The 21,389-nt window shown below is 42.2% G+C and overlaps 1 protein-coding gene across 3 annotated transcripts in view; it reads right to left on the reverse strand.

Annotated features, from left to right (window-relative positions):
• The window catches only part of MYH10 (myosin heavy chain 10), a 180,237-nt gene that overhangs the window by 65,465 nt on the left and 93,383 nt on the right, over window positions 1-21,389 (reverse strand). For all 3 annotated transcript variants that reach the window (XM_006156399.3, XM_014590868.2, XM_014590869.2), the window contains exons 7-15: window positions 17,175-17,238; window positions 16,782-16,880; window positions 13,085-13,228; window positions 12,756-12,851; window positions 10,168-10,286; window positions 8,833-8,985; window positions 5,455-5,628; window positions 1,275-1,448; window positions 883-997 (exon numbers count right to left, since the gene is read on the reverse strand). In XM_006156399.3, the coding sequence (XP_006156461.1) occupies window positions 883-997; window positions 1,275-1,448; window positions 5,455-5,628; window positions 8,833-8,985; window positions 10,168-10,286; window positions 12,756-12,851; window positions 13,085-13,228; window positions 16,782-16,880; window positions 17,175-17,238 (1,138 nt within the window). The remainder of the gene's footprint in view (window positions 1-882; window positions 998-1,274; window positions 1,449-5,454; window positions 5,629-8,832; window positions 8,986-10,167; window positions 10,287-12,755; window positions 12,852-13,084; window positions 13,229-16,781; window positions 16,881-17,174; window positions 17,239-21,389) is intronic.

Below are 21,389 nucleotides of genomic sequence, written 5' to 3' on the forward strand. Positions count from 1 at the left end.
TCTTTCCCTTCACCTCTTTCTCTGCTTTCGGTATTTCTTTTCCTTTACCTCTGAGAACACAGCTAGATTATGAGGTCCTGAGGTGCTACAGAGAAAGCACAAGTGAGCCAGGCTTCTGAGCAGGTGTGGCTTCAGGGTCCAGACCCAGGCAGGGGCAGATCTGGTGACAGGATGAAAGTCCTGCATGGCCTGAGGCCAGGCAAAGAGGTGGAGGAGGCGCAGGATGAAATGCAGGAGCAAGGACTATGCTCTAGGAAAAGCTACCGGTCCCTACTATGTACGCAGATACGCAGCCAAACCAGAAAAACCCAGTCTGCAGTAAAAACCACGTCATCTTTACCTATGGTTCATACAAACAAAACAACTATGAGGACTGTCTGTAAGACAAGCAACTGGCCTATATGTGGGTATCTGAGAGGTTACTGACCAAGTGCTCAGGGGGTGCGTGTGTATGCGCGCGTGTGCACATGTGGGCATGTGTGTGGGGTGGCATGAGGATGCATCTCAGCAAACCTGCATACCCCACAGGGAAGAGGACACGGGCAGGATGGTCGGGTTTTGTGTGCAGATGCCCTTGGACTACAGCTGAACTAGGGCTGGGTGGCCCATGGCATTCAGGTAGTTCTTGGTACCACGAGGCCTAGAACGTTTCCACACTCCCTACTGTACCGGATCAAGAAGGCAGACAGCCTGTTATTCATTTCTTAACCTAAATATCTTCAAAATGCACACGTTCCGATATAACAGCAGCCCTGCTAAAAAAAAATTAAAATACACACACACACGCACACACACACACACACACACATATGTAAAAGAATATCTAAACCTTAACTATAAAAGATATTAGCCAAGCATAATTACAAACATGCATATTCTTACCATCCTTCCAAAGCTCTGCCACAAATCTGTCTGACGACTGGTGCAGCAGGGTGGCCACGTTGTCGTTCAGGGGGTCCATGTTCTTCATCAGCCACTCGTCGGCCTTGTAGTCCACCTATCCCACACCAAAGCCAAAGGGGGCAACAAAAACAAGACGTTTTAAGGCTTAATCAACAACTTCCATATAACAATAAAAAAATGGGTTGTCTCAAAGGCAATGAGTCTGTAAGATACTTCACATTATATTCAAGTGTTTATACATATTATGCCAACTGCTGGTCCCCCAGTGTTTATAAACATTTATCAGCCTCTCTGCTCCACTTACATAAAATGCAGCAACACTCAGGACGTAGCAATTTCCCTCCAGTGATATTCAACTCTAGGACTCTCACCTTCCCTGCATAATGAATAATGCAGAAATCTGCTTTGTCTTTCAGTTGCCGAGGTTTCTGGAACTTGGAGTGGGAACCTTGCTCTTGAACCAGTTTTTCTACAAAGGTTTTATCGGTGGCTTTAGGGAACCAGCATTCTTCATCCAAGAGGGCTAGAACACCAGGAGGGTTAGCCTGGAAATGAGAGACAGGAGGAATGCACATGGTTTGCATGCCATTTTATTAGCGTTGGTTCTCGGAAGACAGAGTTTACAAAGATCTATGGGAAACAGACTGGTAGCATGGAAGATAGCAAACAGTAACAACTTCATAATTTAGACACTGACATCTCAAATTGCTAAATAAGTACTCGCAAGAAAATGAATGGGTTGGAACCAGCAGTTGGCATAATGGCTATGTTGCTGGACTCCCATATAGTAGACCACGGTTTGAGTCCCGTACCCGGTGGTTTAACTCACGCCAGGCGCATGTGCAAGTGTACCCAAGATCCAGAGAGGAGAATGGAGGAGAAGGGGGTGTGGCCATCCCCCCAGGGGGGTGATTTCTCCCTTCGTATCTGTCTTTCTGGCCAGCGCACGCACCCTATAGCAAAAACCTCTCCAAAAAAAAATAAAATAAAAAAGAATGAGTGACTTATTATTTTTTTTTTGGAGAGATTTTTCACTGTAGGGCGCGTGCGCTTGCCAGACAGAGAGAGAGAGACATAGAGACAGAAAGCGAGAAATCACCCCCCAGGGGGGATGGTCACGCCGCAATCCCTTCTCCTCCATTCTCCTCTTGGGATCTTGGGCACGCACACACACGCGCCCGGTGTGAGTTTTAAGTCACCGGGTCCGGGACACGAACCGCGGTCGACTACGTGGGAGTCCAGCGACATAGCCATTACGCTAACTGCTGGTTCCCAAGAATGAGTGACTTATTATGCAAACTTACAAATACATAAAATGTAAATAAACTAATTAGAAGAAGACAGCCCTAAAATGCAGCAAATAAAAGAAGCCAGAAAGAAACCAGGGTGGGAAGGGTTTATGGAGAGATGAAATTGAATATTTACATTAAGTGACTAGCTGGATAGATTATTACAAAACTGCAACTAACTGGAATGATTCAGACATTTAATATCCCAATCAACTTAAGTTCTGCTAAGGAATAATTAAATAAAATATATTAGCGCAGTCTCAGTGGCATACACAGTCAGCTTGGGAAGCTGGAAGCCTTTAGGAAGACCCAGGTTCGGCTGCCAGGCCAACCTGAATATGCTGGCAATCGTGCACGTCTGTAACCCCAGCTATCTAGGAGACTGAGACCAGAAGACAGAGATACAGCTAAACCCTGTCTAAAAAGAGAGTGACCTAGCTAATTGTATGGGTTCTCTTCCATTCTAAAATCTAAGTGCAGGTACATAATCACTATATTCTTAAAATGCAGGACTTCTTGTGCCATATGAATACATATAAACGAACACCTCAAATAATCATCTATAGTCACCAACAGAATTAATGTGAGATACTCCACTCCTTGATTTATAGAAATTCCCAAACGACAGTGGAGGCGCAAAGCAGCAACGTGCTTGCATAAACACAAGCGCTAGCCGGAAGTCACCACGAGTGTGCCTTGAACGTCACTTTGAAAGGACAGAAAGTCACCCTTATGACAGGTTATCTGAGATTTTTGCTTGAAGCATGCAGGTTTGGTGCCTTTGAAAGAGAACATGATTTCTTCCATATGAGTCAAATTATCTGTTGCTTCCCTTAAACCCGAACTCCTAATGTGCTGGAACTGCATCTCTACTGGGGGAATGTCTCCTAGGTTCTTTCTCTTCCTGATTTGCTCCTGACCACAGGTACAGCACCATCAAGGTCTCAAGATATTAGATGTCCAACTCCTTGAAACACACAGAACAGGGTGGGGACAACTAAGACAGTGTAGCAAGAAAAAGATCTTAAAAGCCTACTGAACCTCGCAGAGCTACGTTTGAGCCGCTGTTAAAACACACCTACTTCAATGGCCAGGAAGTGGCATGAAGATTAATGCTATGGACTCTCACATGGCTGACTGTGGTACAAATCCTGGACCGGGTGACTTGAAAAAAATCATGCTGCTGTATGTGCACGTATGCCCAAAATCCAGACAGGAGAATGGAAGAGGAGGGATTATGGCGTGGCTATCCTCCCTTGGGAGTGATTTCTCACTTTTCCATCTCTCTGTCTCTCTCTCCTGCAAATGCATGTGCCCTGTGGCAAAAACAAAACAAAACAAAACAAAACAAAAAACCCCAAACACCTACTGTGTTAGTATTAGAACTTAATGGATATTAGTGATTTGCTATGCTTCAGTCTTTCCTGTTTTTTGGCAGATATCAAAGTAAAACAGGTGAAGCTAATACCTAATTGAGTCCAAGCTGACTTCCAGGGAGTAAGTAGGCAAATCATCAATATTTATTCAAGATTCCATGGAGTTTCAAAAGTGAATGAGTTATACATAGTTCTAGGCATTTTATAAAGCACTAAACTAACAAGAAAAATAAATAATATTTGGTGATTTCTAAGATTATCATTTAAAAAAAAAAATGCCTCCCAAGGCCAGTAGGTGACATAGCAGTTAAGGCGCTGAATCCCACATGACCTTGTTGTTCAAGTCCTAGACCTGGCGACTTGAAAATTACATGGGCCGCATGTGCGTGGAACTTAAGTTCTAAGTCCAAAGTCCTGAGAGGAGACTGGAGGAGAAGGGATTGTGGCGTGTCCATCCCCGTAAGAGGTGATCTCTCACATCTGCCTGCCTCGGATGAGTGCTCTATAGCAAAATCTAAAAACAAACAAAGGAAAACATATCTTCCAAAACAATCCCCCCCAACCAAAACTTCAAATTAAAAAAAAATCTGCTGGGACCAGTAGTTAGCGTAATGGCTATGTCGCTGGACTCCCACGTAGTCGACTGTGGTTCGCGTCCCAGACCCGGTGGCTTAAACTCATGCCGAGTGCATGTGCGTGCGTGCCCAAGATCCCGAGAGGAGAATGGAGGAGAAGGGACTGTGGCTTGGCCCCCCCCCTGGGGGGGGGGGTGATTTCTCACTTTCTCTTGCTCTGCTGTCTCTGTCTGTCTGGCGAGCGCATGCGCCCTAAAGCAAAAACCTCTCCAAAAAAAAGAAAAAAAAAAGTCTGCTAAAATAAAAACATGTTTGTATTCTCAGGGTATGCTTTAGTTGTCTGGAAAAAGTGGATTTACATGACATGTCTTGTTCTTACCTAAATGAAGTGTTCCTACAAGTCATCTTCAAAAAGTTCATGGAAGAAAGATATTAAAAAAAAGCATGGATTAAAACTTTTTGGTCCTACAAACATGGACATTAATTCTGTGTTCCACCAACTTCTTAAAAAATATTTTAAAAAGAATGATTCATTTAATTTTATTTATTTTTAGTATTCAATTTGACCAGAGAAAGAGAGCGAGAGCGAGAGAGAAAGAGAGAAAGCAAGCACTAGGTCTCAGATTCTGTGGGAGCCATGTGGGAGTTCAGCACCTTAACCACCACGCCATGTGATGGCCCTATTCCACCAACATCTGAAGTCCCTCGGATTTCCTAAGAAGTGTGCCAGGTGGCGTGCCACACCCTTTGACAGATGCATGCAGACTCTACCACAGTGGTCTCTGTGGTACGTGGGGGCCGGCCCAGGTACATTATCCAAGAGATCCACACGGAAAAACACAGAGTGCTGCAAGAAAGGAAGGCTAAAGCCCAGTTTTGTTGAGATGCTACTAGATATTTCCACAGAGCAGCAGGTCCCCAGAAAATTTTCATCAGTAAGTTATTTTTAAATTTTTTTGAGAGGATTTTTGCTATACGGCGCATGCGCTTGCCAGACAGAGACAGAAAGTGAGAAATCACCCCCCAGGAGGGACGGCCACGCTGCAAAACCTTCTCCTCCATTCTCCTCTTGGGATTTTGGGCACGCATGCACACGGCGTGAGTTTTAAGCCACTGGGTCCAGGACTCGAACCACGGTCGACTACGGGGGAGTCCAACAACATAGCCATTATGCTAACTACTGGTCTCCAATCAGTAAGTTATTTTTAAACCGCTGAGACAGGGTAAGTTCTAGCTTAGAGGAGGCCAAGAAGGAGACCTAAGGCACTGCTTGAATAGGAACAAAGGGCTGAATGGCGTCAGTGCTCTCACCGGTCTTTCGATCAGGTCGATGCAGGGCTGTAGGTCTAATCCGAAGTCGATGAAGTTCCACTCGATGCCCTCCCGCTGGTACTCCTCTTGCTCCAGGATAAACATGGTGTGGTTGAACAGCTGCTGCAGCTTCTCATTGGTGTAGTTGATACAGAGCTGTTCAAAGGAGTTCAGCTACAAATGGAGAAAGCATAATTTTCAAATATGGGAAGACAATCTAGTTACTGAAAAAAAGTTCATTCAAACTCACTAGTTAGCTATCAGTTATATTACTGAATCTACCTCCTGACAAAGACTCAACGAAGGGGGCAATGCCTCTGTCTCTGTCTTACCCACTCACACATAGCCCACACCTATACCCTAAGCCTCACTGAAAAAGTCAGAGAATAATAAAAGGTCATGTCCCAGCACTGAACTGCTAAAATAAGAAAAAAATTGAATCAATTTGCGAATTGAATACCTACAAATGAAACAATTTAGTTCTTATTAATGAACCGTTAAGGAATGAATAAGATGGCAAGTGAGAAAAAGAAAAATAAGGAGACTTGGGATGGCCAGAGGCAAAGCAAGGTGACTGCAGAGGCAAGTGAGCATTACTGGGAGAGATCTGGAGTTGTGGGCTCCAGAGTAAGTTAAGAAAAAGAATCATCTGGGGCCAGCAGGTGGTGTGGTAGTTAAGGCGCTGGACTCCCACATGGCCAGCCATGGTTCCAGCCCCAAATCTGGCAGCTTACTTTCTCACTTTCCCTCTGGTGAGTGCATGTGCCCTGTAGCAAATTAAATATTAATGATAAATAAAATCAAACAAATCATTCTTAAAAAGAAAAAGAATCGTATTTACTTCTCGATTGTTAGTGGGAGCTGAGCTAGCCTGACACACAGAATATGCTTAGCAAGCGTGAAGCCTGGGGTGCTTCTGCCTTCTTACCAAACCTTTGACCTTTGCCAGTATCAAAAGTGATACTGCATTACGCCTATAAAGTGCACTTGTGCATCTCTTCATACACTGCCAGCCACTGCTGTGCCTTCTCTGTGAACTCTGCCCACTGTTCTACTTGTTGTTGAATGGATTAATGGAGAGATGAGTCGATAGGTATAATTTTTTAAAAGCCATCATGCTGTATGCTGCGAGGCCCTTTTATGCCTCCGCACAGCTCACATGAACAGCATATGCCCATAAATAACCTCTTTCATTATAAAAAGTGATTCTCAATTAGAGAGGATTTAATCAATCTCCAAGGAATAGACTTACAGTCTGAAAAAGCCACTGCATTCTTCCACACCCCCATGGAGCTGCATACTCACTATTTTGGAATGAGGTCATGATAAGAGGGCAAGGGCAGGGGCAGGCCAGGGCCAGAGTTTGCCTTGCTCATCTGGAAACTGCATTTCTGGAAACTAGCATATGCATAAGACAAGTCACATAAATACAAGGGGAATTCAAAAAGTCTGTGGCAAAATAGAATTAAAGTACAAATTTGTGGGGGTTTTGTTTTGTTTTTAAAGAATTATTTATTTATTATACTTTAATTTTGCTATAGGGCTCATGTGCTCACCAGAGCGAGACAGAGAAAGAGAAAGTGAGAAAGCAAGCTGCCAGGTCAGGGACTTGAACCATGGTCAGTCATGTGGGAGTCCAGCACCTTAATCACCACGCCACCTCCTGGCCCCCAAATTTGTTTTGATAGAGAATTTTTTAAAAATCAATGAATATAGTTTTTTTTAATAATACACATTTTCCACAAATTTTTGGAGATCCCCTGGTAGGTATAACCACCTATTTGTGCTTATTCATGTTTATGTCAATACATTGTCCTACTTGGCTTGGGCCACCATGTGTAAGTGTATTTTTAAAATAAATTTTTATGTGTCTTTGACATTTAAACTACCAACTTTTTATTTTGTAATGCTTTTTGCCATAGGGCACATTCACTCACCAGAGAAAGACAGAGAGGGAAAGTGAAAAATCATCCCTTGGGGAGGATGGCTACACCATGATCCCTTCTCCTTCATTCTGCTCTCAGGATTTGGGGCACAAATGCACAAGCACCTGGTGTGATTTTCAAGCCACCGGGCTGGGGATTTGAACTGCAGTCAGCCACCTGGGAGTCCAGTACCTTAACTACCATGCCACCTGCTGACTTCCAACTGTATTTTTAAATAGTTGATTATTAAATCAATAATGCAACAGTATAAAATTTAAATGGGGCCAGCCAGTGCCATAGTTGTTATGGTGCTAGACTTCCACATGGCTGACTGCAGTTTGAGTCCCATACCCGGTGGCTTGAAAACCATGTCAGACACATGTACACATATTCCCAAAGTCCTAAGAGGAGAATGCAGGAGAAAACATTGCAGTGTGGCTATCCCTCTGAGTGGTGAATTCTCATTTTTCCTCTCACTGTCTCTGTTTTTCTCCAGCCTAGGGCAAAATCCTTAAAAAGAAAGAAGATTCATTCTAAAATAAGGCAAGCAGATAACTAATACCAGTTAAGGTAGCACATTGATCTCAAGTAGTATTTAAATATTTGTGCCTTACTATGTAGTTTATTAAAGGGGAGAAAAAAGATATAAAAAAAAAAGACATGCATATTTAAGAGACCAAAATTTTATCAACTTGTCTACAAAACCATAACACATATTTAAGCACATGGCTTTGCTGCATGGATAGTGAATAAGTGAAAATCTAGTTAGCAAAAGAAAATGAAACAGTAAAGTAAATGAAAGCTTATGATGAAGTCCTGAGGCTCTAGGTGCAGAGCACAGCTCAGTGTCTCTCCACGTCTCCCTCTCACACCGCTACTCTCTAACTTCCACACCAGGTGCCCGCCGCCTTGCCCATGGTTTACTTCAATGGCCACCCACAGAGTCTCCCTACTTCTCCATCGATCCACACCATAGTCCATTTCTTCAACTTCTCTCTCTGTTTGCCAGCCATGTCTAACCTCACTAGCTTTCTAGTAGCTTCCAACATCTGACATACTCTCTCCCACATAGGACACTGGACTTAGGCTGGCAAAACTTACTGAGGCTGACAGCCTCTCATCTCTTAGGTATGCCTAACCATTATCACTGCTGTCAGCCTCCACGTACAGGCTGGCTAAATGAGCCTCCCCATTTGGAGGGGCCATCCCCACTGTGATGGGCCTTTCCATAGCAGCACCCTTTCACTGCATTATTCACAAATCCATGAAGTGAGTGGTATTTGCCTTTTATGGCTTGACTCTACTCAAGTGGCAGTGACTGCACCTGCTTATTTCCTATTACTGTGCATCTCTGGTGCCTGGTGCTGTACTCGGTACACAGTGAGCCTTGATACTTGTTAATAAAATTAAAAAAAGAAGAAAGAGCAGCAGGGAGGAAGGGTGGGATGAATACCTCAAAAATTTCAAATCCAGCAATATCCAGGATTCCAATGAAAGATGCTCCCTGACGTTTGGTCCTATCTAGGGCTTTATTGATGCGGTGCACAAGCCAGCGAAAGAGTCGCTCGTACGTAGCTTTTGCCAATGCTTCTACTGCAAAATCCGCCTGCAATTAGACAACATCAGTCTTTTATTCTGCAAACAATCTCAACAAACCATTAATAGCTGTTATATGGGGTTTAATGTTATTCACTACTCACGAAACCTAAAATAGCATTTACTGCTTAATCACGTCTCAGTTTTACACAGCGATAGAGGGCATTCGTAGTGCAATTAAGTGAACACTGGAGAGAATCGATTTAGAGGACAGGTAAAGATGTTCAGTAAAAATAAACCCCTTCCCAATCCCCTGGGTCATGAATAGTACTGTCTGTCTGGAACTAGCGCGGTGAGTTGATGCGCGCGGTGAGTTGATGCTTTCTCAATAAATAATCAATCACCTGCCAACCTTCATAGTCACAGCTATTCATGCGTTTCTTAAAATAATCCATAATTAAATAGATGAATGTAATTCCTATATTCTTGTTGTTGTATCACCCAGGGAGAAGGGAGCAGTCGCCCTTTTCCTGGTCTATCTTCTGAAGTACACAGATCTGTCTGGGTCATCTGGGGAAAACTGAAGATGACATATCAAATTTACTCCTTAAAAAGAAAAATCACTTTTTGAGGCCAGCACGTGGTGTGGTGGTTAAGGTGCTGGACTCTGACATGGCCAACTGTGATTTGAGTCCCAGACTTGGCGGCTTGCTTTCTGACTTTCACTCTCTCTGGTGAGTACACTGCCCTATAGCAAATAAAATAATAATAATAATAATAATTAATAAAATTAAATAAAGTATTCTTCTTAAAATTCACTTTTTTTTTTTTTTTTTTAATATTTTGGCTGTGGGGGCACATGCACTTGCCAGAGAGACAATGAGACAGAAAGTGAGAATTCACCCTCCAGAATGGCCATACCAAAATCCCCTCTCCTCCATTCTCGTCTCAGGATTTTGGCCATGCATGTACACGTGCCAGTTTAAGTCACCAGGTCTGGGACTTGAACTGTGGTTGACCACGTGGGCATCCAGCAGTATGACCATTACGCCATCTGCTGGCCCCTAAAAATCACTTTTAAAATTTTTCTGAAAAAGAAAAAGTAAATATCCTAGAAAAAAAAATACTCAGTTCTACAAATATGCATATAATGGTTTCTATTGGTTCAGTCTGTTACATGTCAATCAGAAGATCAAATGCCCACTACTTATGAGGCAAAAAAATCTGTAATAACAATTAACATTAAACGTACCTGTTCTTTGGTCTGGGCTTTCTGCACGTAGTCTCGGCCGACCTTGATCCGAGGAGTAAGGATAGCCCGGGTAAACTCCATGACATTCATCCCCAGAAGATGGCAGAGCTTCTGTGCAACTAAAGTGGAAAAGTCTCCTAAATACGACATTTCTACTCATCACCCAGTCACCCTATGTTCAATGCACACCTGGACAACCCCAATATTCAAGTTAGACAAGTTTTAAGTCTGATGAAAAATACCTTCCACCCTTTTAACCTGATAACATGCTCATTTTCAGAAGTCACTTGCTCCTCTTCTATTAGTGGGTCATTTTCGGACTTCAAAGTCAAGCTATTTGCATACAAACTGCTGTGAGTCGAAAGTTCTACAAAACTCAAGTGCTGGAACTTGGTTATATTGTGACGTTATTAAAAGGAAACTTAACACCCTTATGGTGTCATAGGTGGGATCTTAGAGAGAGTGATTAGGTCCTAAGGGATTGATTCCTGGTGGGTTTCTGAGGACCGGGACTGGGACAGACAGAGACAGATGAACATGGACACTGAGCTTTGCTCTCACCCTTGGGATGTGGTACTCAGGATTTTGCAGGGCAAGACCCCAGTGTGGCCCCTGGCCCCTGGACTTTCACACTATGTGCAGAATAGACCTTTTTTTTTTTTTTTTTTTTTTTTTAAAGAGAGAGATCAAGAGACAGAAAGCAAGAAATCACCACCCCCCCCGCCCCCCCGGAAGGATGCCCATGCTATAATCCCTTCTCCTTCATTTTCCTCTCAGGATTTTGGGCACACAGGCACATACATCTGTTTCAAGCCAGAAATCACCCCCCCCAGGGGAATGGCCACACTGCAATTCCTTCTCTTTCATTCTCTCAGGATTTTGGGGACACACACACACACACACACACACACACATCTGGCATGAGTTTCAAGCCTCCAGATCCGGAACTCGAACTGCAATTGGCCATGTGACAGTCCAGCAGCATAACCATTATACCATCTCTACTAGTCTTGTTAGACCTCTATTTTTATAAGTCACCCATTTTCTAGTATTTTCTGTTATTAGCAACAGAGTCAACTAGAACACATGCCTTTCTCTAAATCTTAAATTGTTCCATACTGAGATTTAACCATGTGAAAGCCATATGGAGGACCGTAGGCCCGCATGCCAAACAAACTATGTTAGTCAAAAGCTTCAGGATGACATGCCATAGATTGGTCAGAAGAGGTGATGACCATGATGCAGCAAGAAAAGCAGGTCTCTTAGAAGAGTCCCACAAAATCAAACTGGTAATGAGCCTGGAACTGGTTTAAAAAATAAAAAAGGACTCTTGTCATTTCACTGATGGTGTGAGACTGTGGAAGTCCTTGTGAGGCAAGATGACTTATTTGGGTGATCAACCATTCCAGGTGATAAAGAGATTCCCTGCTTTTCTGTTTTGTCTCCAGACCGTTAGAAGCAAACTGGCAGCTTACAAGGCTTGCAGACACTTTTGTTTTTGGTTCACAAAACTTCTTTCCTGACCAGTATAAATCTGTCAGATCTATTTCCATCACTTAAAAACTGGTAGATTACATGTTAAAATGTAGGTTTCCAGTCTTTCTTTAAAAAAAAAAATTCATTTATTTATTTACATTTATTATTATTATTTTTTAATTTGAACAGAGAGAGAGAGAAAGCAAGAAAGCTAGCCGCCAGGTCCAGGACCCGAACCATAGCCAGCCATGCAGGAGTCCAGTGCTCTAACCACCATGCCACCTGCTAGCCCCAGGAATGCAGTTTTCTATGGGAAACACATTTGACAACACCTTGCAAGGTAAGAACTGGCTGGAACTCAGTGGCTGCCGCTCCCTTTCAGATGAGCACATGGTCTCCTGTAGCTTAGTTCTCCTCTCCTGGTTCCCACTGCCATCGCCATGCTAAGGGCAGATACTGACCCCTTTCCTTGCACCCCATCTGCTCCTCTTAAGCACCAAGTGTGCCTTACGTAGGCACATGATTCCATCATGTACTTTTGAAAATCCTTTGAAGGCTGGTTTATTTAGGACCAGCAGTTAGCGTAATGGCTATGTTGTTGGACTCCCATGTGGTTGACTGTGGTTCGAGTCCCGGACCCGGTGGCTTAAATTCACGCTGGGCATCTTGTGTAAGCGTGCCCAAGATCCCGAGAGGAGAATGGAAGAGAAGGGATTGCGGCGTGGCCATCCCCCGGGGGGTGATTTCTCACTTTCTATCTCTCTGTCTTTCTGGCGAGTGCAAGCCAAAAACAAAAAAAAAAAAAAAAGGTTGGTTTGTTTGTATTTGTTTACTCATTTATTTCCTCCATGAGAGACGGGCCCCCCCACAATGTCTTCATGCCATGATCTACCTCAAGTCTCAGTGAGCCTAGATCATGGCTGTGCACATATATGCTTAACATGCTCAGAAAGGTCCCAGGATACGAACCCAGGACCTTGCCCATGTGGGTACAACTTTGCACGACTGTGCCACTGCCTGGCCCAAGAGGAGCTTTCAAGCTTGCACTGTAACATGTTCTTGGAGAACACAAGTCATCAGAAAAGAAACAAAATCGGCGCTTGTCAGTTTACCTGTATTTTCTGGCATGGAAGCTTGATCAGTATTTCTCTCCTTTTTGAAAGAAATATTTCCAAACTGGAGCACTGAAGATACTACTTTAAGCATTGCTGAGGATTGATTAAAAAGAAGAAAAGAAAAATATGCATCAAAAGGTAGCAGGAACATACTTTAACTTATTTTATGCTAAAAATTAGCTATTTAAAACATTTCAGTAAGGTTATGTCTCAGGATTTCACTACATTACAGCAGTTCTCATTAGCTTCCCAGTCATTTTCTACCAATAGCTTGGGTCACTTTAAGTCTTGTAAAAGGGAGGATCAGAATCTGAGAAATCACATACACAGAATCTCTTCGTGAGAGAAGCCCATTATGTGCATTGCTTCCATAGTCTCCTGAAAGTTATCCTTGTCTTGCTGTCCCGGAATAGGAATATAGCCATTGGAGAGAAATCGGTAGTTATTAAATCCTTCAAGGAGCAAATCAGCTAAAAGGAAATACATAGAATAACAGTTAATAAATTCTCATAAATAGTGAGCATACTTGCATTCACACTCACGATCCAACCCACCACCAACACACACTTTTTCTTTCTTTTATGTGCATGTAAACATACAAATACATGCAGTTTTAGACCATTTGTATCAATAAAGAAAAATGGGGACCAGCAGTAATGGCTATGTCGTTGGACTCCCGTATAGCTGACTGTGGTTAAAGTCCCAGACCCGGAGGCTTAAATGCGTCTCCAAGATCCCAAAAGAAGGCATTGTGGCATGGCCATATCCCTGGGGGGTGATTTCTTGCTTTCTGCCTGTCTCTTTCTGGCGAGCGTATGCGCCCTATAACAAAAACCTCTCCCAAAAGAAAAAAAAAAAAAAGATGCAAACAACATAAAAACCTAAGAGAAGTTTTGGGGATCATAAGATAATATCATGATTTATTTATCTATCTAAATTTCATAAATCTTCTAGATACCTAAATTTTTATTGTTTTCAGATTTAAACATTTTAGCCATCTTCTGAAAACTTTCAAGCCCATATTCTATATGTCTAATTAGCAAGCAGTTTACAGCAAACATTATAGTATTGCTATAAAAACTATAAGATAAAGATATGGATGCAAAAGATGTAGGATGTAGAGCCAGCCAGCTGGTGGCATGGTAGTTAAGGTGGCTGGATCTCACATGGCTGACTACATGGTTCGAGTCCCAGACCCAATGACTTGGAGACTATGCCAGGGAATGTGTGTGTGAGTACTCAAAATCCTGAGGGGGAAAATAGGGACTGTGATGTGGCCATCCTTGCTCATTTACAGCAAGCATATGTGCCCTATAACACATTTTTAAAAATATTTATTTTAATTTTATTTATTATTATTTTTAAAAATGTTATAAGGCACATGTGCTCATGAGAGAGAGACAGAGAGAAAAATAGGGAAAGTGCAAGCTGCCAGGTCTGGGACTTGAACCACAGTTGGCCAGGTGGCAGTTTAGCACTCTAACCACCACACCAATTGTTGGCCCACCATAGCAAATTAAAAAAAAAAAGAAAGGAAGGGACGAGGCCATGTTTGGCCCAAGGAAGTTCTGAGTCAGCCCAGAAAAGTTTTCTGCAAACCAGTTTGTTTAGTGGTAACTTGCTTTTACAGTGGTGAGCAACATGTAATAATATGAGAGAATATTATAATGGGTACCCCATTGACTACTGGCACTGTACGGGCAATGGATTAAAGAGAATTTATTCTTTGGATAAATGTGCTCTTGTGAGCAGAAGGATGTCTCTCCTTTTTTTTTTTAATTTCTCAGAGGGCACATATATTTGCCAGAAAGAGAGACAGAGAGAAAGGGAGAGAGAGAAAGCATTCCTCATTGGGGTGCGTGGGCACACCCAGAATCCCTTCTCCCCCATTTTCTCCATCCTGTCAGGATTTGGGGCACACATCCACAAGCATCTGGCATGTCTTCCAAGTCGCCAAGGCTAGGATTTGAAGTGTGTGGTCAGTCTTGACCTTACCCACCAGGCCAGAGGCAGTCCAGGCAGGAGGTTCCTCCGGAGCGATCAAAACCGAGGGGGCCATCTGTCCCTCTACTGGTCATTCTACATGCTCCCAGCTGGCTCTCCTGCAGGAAATGTCTACTGACCACCCCCTTCCCTAATTCTTACCTACCTCCCATTTCACAACTCCTAAGGACTGCCTGATTTCCTTCTCTACCCCCCCCCTTTTTTTAAATTTTTTTTTAGAGTTTTTTTTTTTTTTTCACTATACGGCGCGTGCGCTCGCCAGACAGACAGAGAGAGACATAGAGACAGAAAGCGAGAAATCACCCCCCAGGGGGGATGGTCACGTCGCAATCCCTTCTTCTCCATTCTCCTCTTGGGATCTTGGGCACGCACGCACACGCGCCCGGCGTGAGTTTTAAGCCACCGGGTCCGGGACGTGAACCGCGGTCGACTACGTGGGAGTCCAGTGACATAGCCATTACGCTAACTGCTGGTTCCCTCTACCCCCTTTTAACACTTTGATCATAGTTTTGGGACTCAATCCTATTGTAGTTATTTAGTTATTGCTAGTTCGAAAGCCCAAGGGCTTTCAACATACTACAATCTGGATTTCTAGTCTCTCCTTGGCAATGACTTAATATTCTCATTGCTTATATTTTTTCCGCTGCAGGTCCTTGTCTATCAGTGCTTTCACAGATACCTGTGGTTAGCAAAAGCCTAGAACTCAGATGACAAAATCACTACTGTACACGCGTCTACTGTGATCTCTAGATAATTCATGGAGTAGTCACAGCGAATAACACTGCATTTGCGACTCAGAAGAGAAGAGAAAGTTGTGTATCTTCTCCTCCCCCTCATTTATTCCTAATCCAGCAAATTCTAACCCAAATGAAAACTCAATTTTTACCCGACCTAATCCTAAGCGTCCAGTTCTTGTGATTTTTGACAATAAAGAAATAAAAATGAGTAAGTACATAACATTCACCATAGACTCTTTCTAGTACCAGTGGAATCAGATATTCAGTGGTAACTCTAGGAATAAAAAGATTTATTTTACTTAATTTTATTTAGCAAGTTTATTTTTTCTTACTTTTATATTTATAAGTGCTGAAAAGGAATTGTATAAAAGTGCATCTGGTTGGCTCCGTGGCCTCGTGGTTAAGAGAGCTGAACAGAGCATGGCTGGCTGTGTTCAGAGTCCCAGCCCCAGAGGTTTAAAAATATGTTGGGCATGAGTACGTGCCCCAGAGCCCAAGAGGATGGAGAAATGGAGAAGGGATGGCAGCATGACCATGACCCACGGGTGGGTACCTTCTCCCTTTTCCTCTTTTGATCTCTCTTTTTCTCTCAGAAAAGCACATAAGCTGTCTGGCAATTAAAAAAAAAAAATGTATTCATTTATTTTTAAGAGAGATTTTTGCTATGAAGAATCATCTGGGCGGGGAGTGGGGCATGGCCACACTGCAATCCCTTCTCCTCCATTCTCCTCTCAGGATTGTGGACACGCATATACACATGCCCAGAATGAGTTTTAAGCTTCCGAATCTGAGACTTGAACAGAGGTCGGCCATGTGGGAGTCCAACGCCTTAACTACTATGCCGCCTGCTCCCCCCACCCCCATTTTTTTAAAATCAAAAACAGAATGTGAAGCAGAGAGAGAAGAGTATGTGGGGAAGAAAGAGATTTTCGATATTCCTGCTCAGCCTCCCCGCACACACACACACTCAGCCTGTTTGGGTTGGGCCAGGAAGCAAACCTGAGTCTCCCATGCAGCCTTAGCCCCCATGTGGTGGCTCCTTCCTGGTTGCACCACCATGATTTGGCCCTCTAATTTAAGCTTATCTTTAAAGAAAAGAAAGAAAAGTACAAAAGATACCATAACAACACCCATGTACCAACAGGGGGTATATCTAGCACTTAGAATATTTACTCATAGTGTATTAAGCTCTTATCCTCAAAACTATTCTCTCTCAAAAGAATTTACAATTTAAAAATATATTCAAGTAAATATAAAACTATAAAAGCTCTTTGCAACTTACACTTTAGGTGTTCTCCTGCTCCAGATAACAATTGGTAAAAGATATGAAAAGTACGCTCATCTTTTGCTTGACGGACAGCACGAGACTTTTCGAGAAGGTCTGAGCAAGAATGGTTAAGGATTAAATATTTAAAAGGAGACCACTTGGAACCACCAGGTGTCGTTTAGGTCCTGGATTCCTACATGGCTGACTGTGGTTTGAGTCCAGGTCATGTCCTGGCTTTAAATAACAATCACAACACCACCACTTCAGAGCAAATATTTAATAGCTGAAAGTACCTGAAATCATAGAGTTTTATGCTTTGGATAACAGGAGTGATATTACCGAGGTTACCAAGAGGCTTGAAGACAAGTCAATCTTTACTTGGGACTATGCAATTATAGAAAAGGATACATGTTTCAATGTTGGCCCCAACGATATAGCCAGTTACATCAAAGTTGATCCGAATAAATTTGCCCTGAAAATAAAAAGGGAAATTTGAAATTAGTAAGGACATAGAGGATCTTATAACAATAAGACAATATGCTCTGCTTACTATCCACAAATTGGTTAAAAAAAAAACAAACAAAACGGATCTTATGGGACCAGCAGGTGCTGTGGTAGTTAAGGTGCTGGACTCCCACATAGCCAATTATGGTTCGGACCTGGCAGCTTATTTTCTCATTTTCTGTTTCTCTGGTGAGTGCACATGCCTTGTAGCAAATCTAAATAATAATAATAAAAAAATTAAAAAAAATTTTTTTTAAAAGAGAGATTTTTACAATAGGGCACGTGCACTATCTGGAGAGACAGAGAGAGACCAAGAACCAGAAAGCAAGAAATCACACCCCAGAGGAGATGGCCATGCTGCAATCCCTTCTCCTCCATTCTCCTCTCAAGATTTTGGTCATGCACACACATGTGCCCACTGAGGTTAAGCTGCCAGTTCTGGGACTTGAAACACGGTCAACTATGCGGGAGAGTCTAGAGACGCAACCATTATGCCATCTGCTGGTCCCAAATAATTTTTAAAAAAGCAAAAATGGATATATTGCCTCAAAAAAACAAACAAAAACAAAAACAAAATCTGGAAAAGATTTGATAAATTTTAAAAAAGTAGCAATAGGGTAGTTCACCTTCCTGGACTATAACATAAGGAAATCAGAAATTAACAAAAGGGGAAAAAATGAAATCTCAGTAATGTAAAACATTTCAAAGTTCCTTCCAAATAATATGAGATATGAGAGATTTTAATAGCTTTAAATATCATCCTTATACTAACAGATTTAAAACTCTGGATAGTGACAGTTCCTTAGGAAAATAGAAATTCATTCAAGAAAAAACCTAAATAGACCATAGTCATAACCATCATCACAGAAAATAATAAAATAGAGTTATTGCTTTATAAATGATGGGTTTCTTATAAGACAGTTTTATAAATTTCTAAGGAATATTTGATTCCACCACTACATATCTATTTGAGAAGGAGAAAATAGTGATTACTTCATCATTCATTTTATAAAGTTTTCCTAACACTGAGTATCCAATGTGGTAATAACAGCATGAAAAAAGAATTTGGTTTTCCTTTTTTGTGCCGTTATCTTCCTTAAAAATGTAGATATAAAAGACAAAATAAACACTTTACAAAATAATGAAAAACGAACAGTGATCATGAATAGAAGAATGGGGCCAGCAGGTGGTGGGGTGGCTGGAGCACTGGACTCTCACATGGCCACCCATGGTTGGAGTCCTGGACCCAGTGGCTTGCTTTCTCACTTTCCCTCTCTCTCTATTTGTCTCTCTCTGGTGAGCACATGTGCCCTATAGCAAGATTAAAATTACTACTACTACTAATAAATAAAATTAAATTAAAATTTTTCAAAAAAAAAAAAAAAAGAAAGAAGGGAAGAATGGTTTATTTTAGGGCTGGCCCCATGGCCTACCGCTTACGGGAGTTGGGTTCTGCACGGCCAACCATGCAGTTCAAATCTTGGCCCTGTTGGCTTGAAAAAAACACCAAGTAAATGCACAGGCATGCTCCAAATTGCAACAGGATAGAGAAAGAGAGGGGAAAGGAGTGAGATGTGGCCATATCCCACTGAGGGGTGCTTTCCTCCTTCCCTTCTTTCTGGTGAGTGCAACCACGCTCTGGCAAATGAAAATAACTAACTAAGTTTATTCGAAGACCAGAAAGACAGGTACCACAGACTACCATGTGAACTGTCAAGGGACTGGAGGGCTTCCTTTGAGGAAGTCGACACGCTGACTTTAAAATGTATTGAGAAATGGGAATAGTTACAACAATTTTGAGAAAGCAGACCACAGCTGGTATAGTCACACTCCTTGATTTCAAAAAGCTGTATACATTTATTAGGAGAATGTGGTATTAGTGTAAGGCTAGAGATACAAACAGATCAAAAGAATACTTAAAATATTTGGCAGCTCAAAATTTTGCTGAAGAGAGGAAGACTCTTTTTTTCTGGCTCTGTAACTATAAAACTTTTTTTTTTTTTTTTGGGGGGTGAGGTTTTTGCTATAGGGCACATGCACTCGCCAGGGAGACAGAGAGAGACAGAGAGATAGAAAGGGAGAAATCACCCCCCAGGGGGAATGGCCATGCCACGATCCCTTCTCCATTCTCCTCTTGGGATCTTGGGCACACACGCACACGCGCCTGGTGTGAGTTTAGGCCACTGGGTCTGGGACTTGAACCACGGCCAACTACATGGGAGTCCAGCAACATAGCCATTATGCCAATTGCTGGTCCCAAAATATTTTCATGTTTAGATTTACACGCACTGATTAGAATGGTCAATCTGATTATATTTTTCATTTCTACATTATTTGCTTCTAATAACTTTTTAAAAGTTATTTTATTTATTATTACTATTTTTTATTTTGACCAGAGAAAAAGGGAAAGCGAGAAAGCAAGCTGACAAAACTGCAGTCTGCCTGTGGGAGTCCAGTGCCTTAACCACCACACTACATCCCAGCCCCTCTAATAACTTTTGTACATGCATTGCTTTCAGCATTTGCCCACTTATGAACTGTATGAGTCATATTTTGGTGCATAAACATCAGGCATGATAAAAAACACTGCCATGGGCCCTTTTAGTAAAACAGGTGGTCTAGAGTCTTGTTGCAAAATAAGAATGAAGAAACCTTTCCTGGGCCAGCCAGTGGCATGATGGTTCAGGTGATGAGATTTTACTTGGCTGACTGCACAATTCGAATCCTGGACCCTGTGGCTTGAGAAATGCCAGGTGCATGTGTGTGTGTGCCTCAAATCCGAAAGCAGGGAGAAATGGAGAAGGGACTGAGCCATGCCCATTCCCCACTGTGTGTGTGTGTGTGTGTGTGTGTGTGTGTGTGTGTGTGTGTGTGAGGGGTTTTCCTCACTCCCCACTTCGCTGTCTTCAGTGAGTGCATGTACCCTCTGGCAAAATAAAAACAAAACAAAAAAAACCCCAAAAACTATCAATCCTTATGAATAGTTAGAACTGCTAAAAAAAAGGCCACTCAAAAACTAGAACTGGGTCCTGATGTTACACTGAGGGTTAAAATTCTTCCTAAATTATAAACGGCTGTATTATCTATATAATACCTTATTGAACTAATAAAAAATTGCTATTTTAAGAGATAGTAGTCAAAGACAATGTTAACACTCCAAAGCCACAAAGGATACATTGCCAACAAAAGGGACCAAGCAAATACTTCTGCAAACATCTCATTTGAACACTGCGGGAAGGTTCATCAAAAGCATGAGGGTGAGCCAGGCACGTGTGTGCATGCCCAGAATCACAGGAGAAATGAGAAGGGATTGTGGCCATCCCCTGGGGTGGGGGTGGGGGGCGATTTCTCACTTTCCCACTCACTGTCTGTCTGTGTCTCTCTTTGGTGAGTGCATGCACCTTAAGGCAAATTCTGAAAACAAAACCCCAAAACCTAGACCACATATATGTGTATGCCTAAAGTCATAAGGAAAACAGAGGAGAGAGATTAAATTGTGGCCACCCCTCTAGAGGGTGATTTTCACTTTCTTTCTCCCTCTCTCTCTGGCGTGTGCCTGCACCCTATAACTACTACTACTGCTAATAATAATAAATAATGATAAATAATAGGTGTAATAGGGCAGCTTAGATATTTTTGATTCTATAAAGAAAATAAAACCTAGATTACTCTGAAAACAATTTTCCCTCTCCTAATTTGGTATCTAAAGTTGTAACATGGTCTGTAATTTACTTTAAACGCTTCGGCATGGATAATGTGCTATGTATGTTATTCTAGCTAATCTCCACCGTAGATTTCCTACTTGCCCTAAACAAACAAACAAACAAACAAAACCATTCTAGGGGTAATTAGCCTTCATGTAATCCAAAGGCCATATGGCTACTAAATGCTCTAGCTAGGTCAATCTCCAAGCTACACCAGAAGCTCTGTCATTAGTAAAATGAGTTTTCATGTGAACTAAGCGAACTTGCTACTTAGTATAATGGATTTCAGAAATTACTGGAGTCGGGAACCAGCAGTTAGCGTAATGGCTATGTTGCTGGACTCCCACGTAGTCGACCGCGGTTCGTGTCCCGGACCCAGTGGCTTAAAACTCACACCGGGCGCGTGTGCGTGCGT

The sequence above is a fragment of the Tupaia chinensis genome, unplaced genomic scaffold, assembly GCF_000334495.1.
Source record: "Tupaia chinensis unplaced genomic scaffold, TupChi_1.0 Scaffold000493_1, whole genome shotgun sequence".
Lineage (NCBI taxonomy): Eukaryota > Metazoa > Chordata > Mammalia > Scandentia > Tupaiidae > Tupaia > Tupaia belangeri.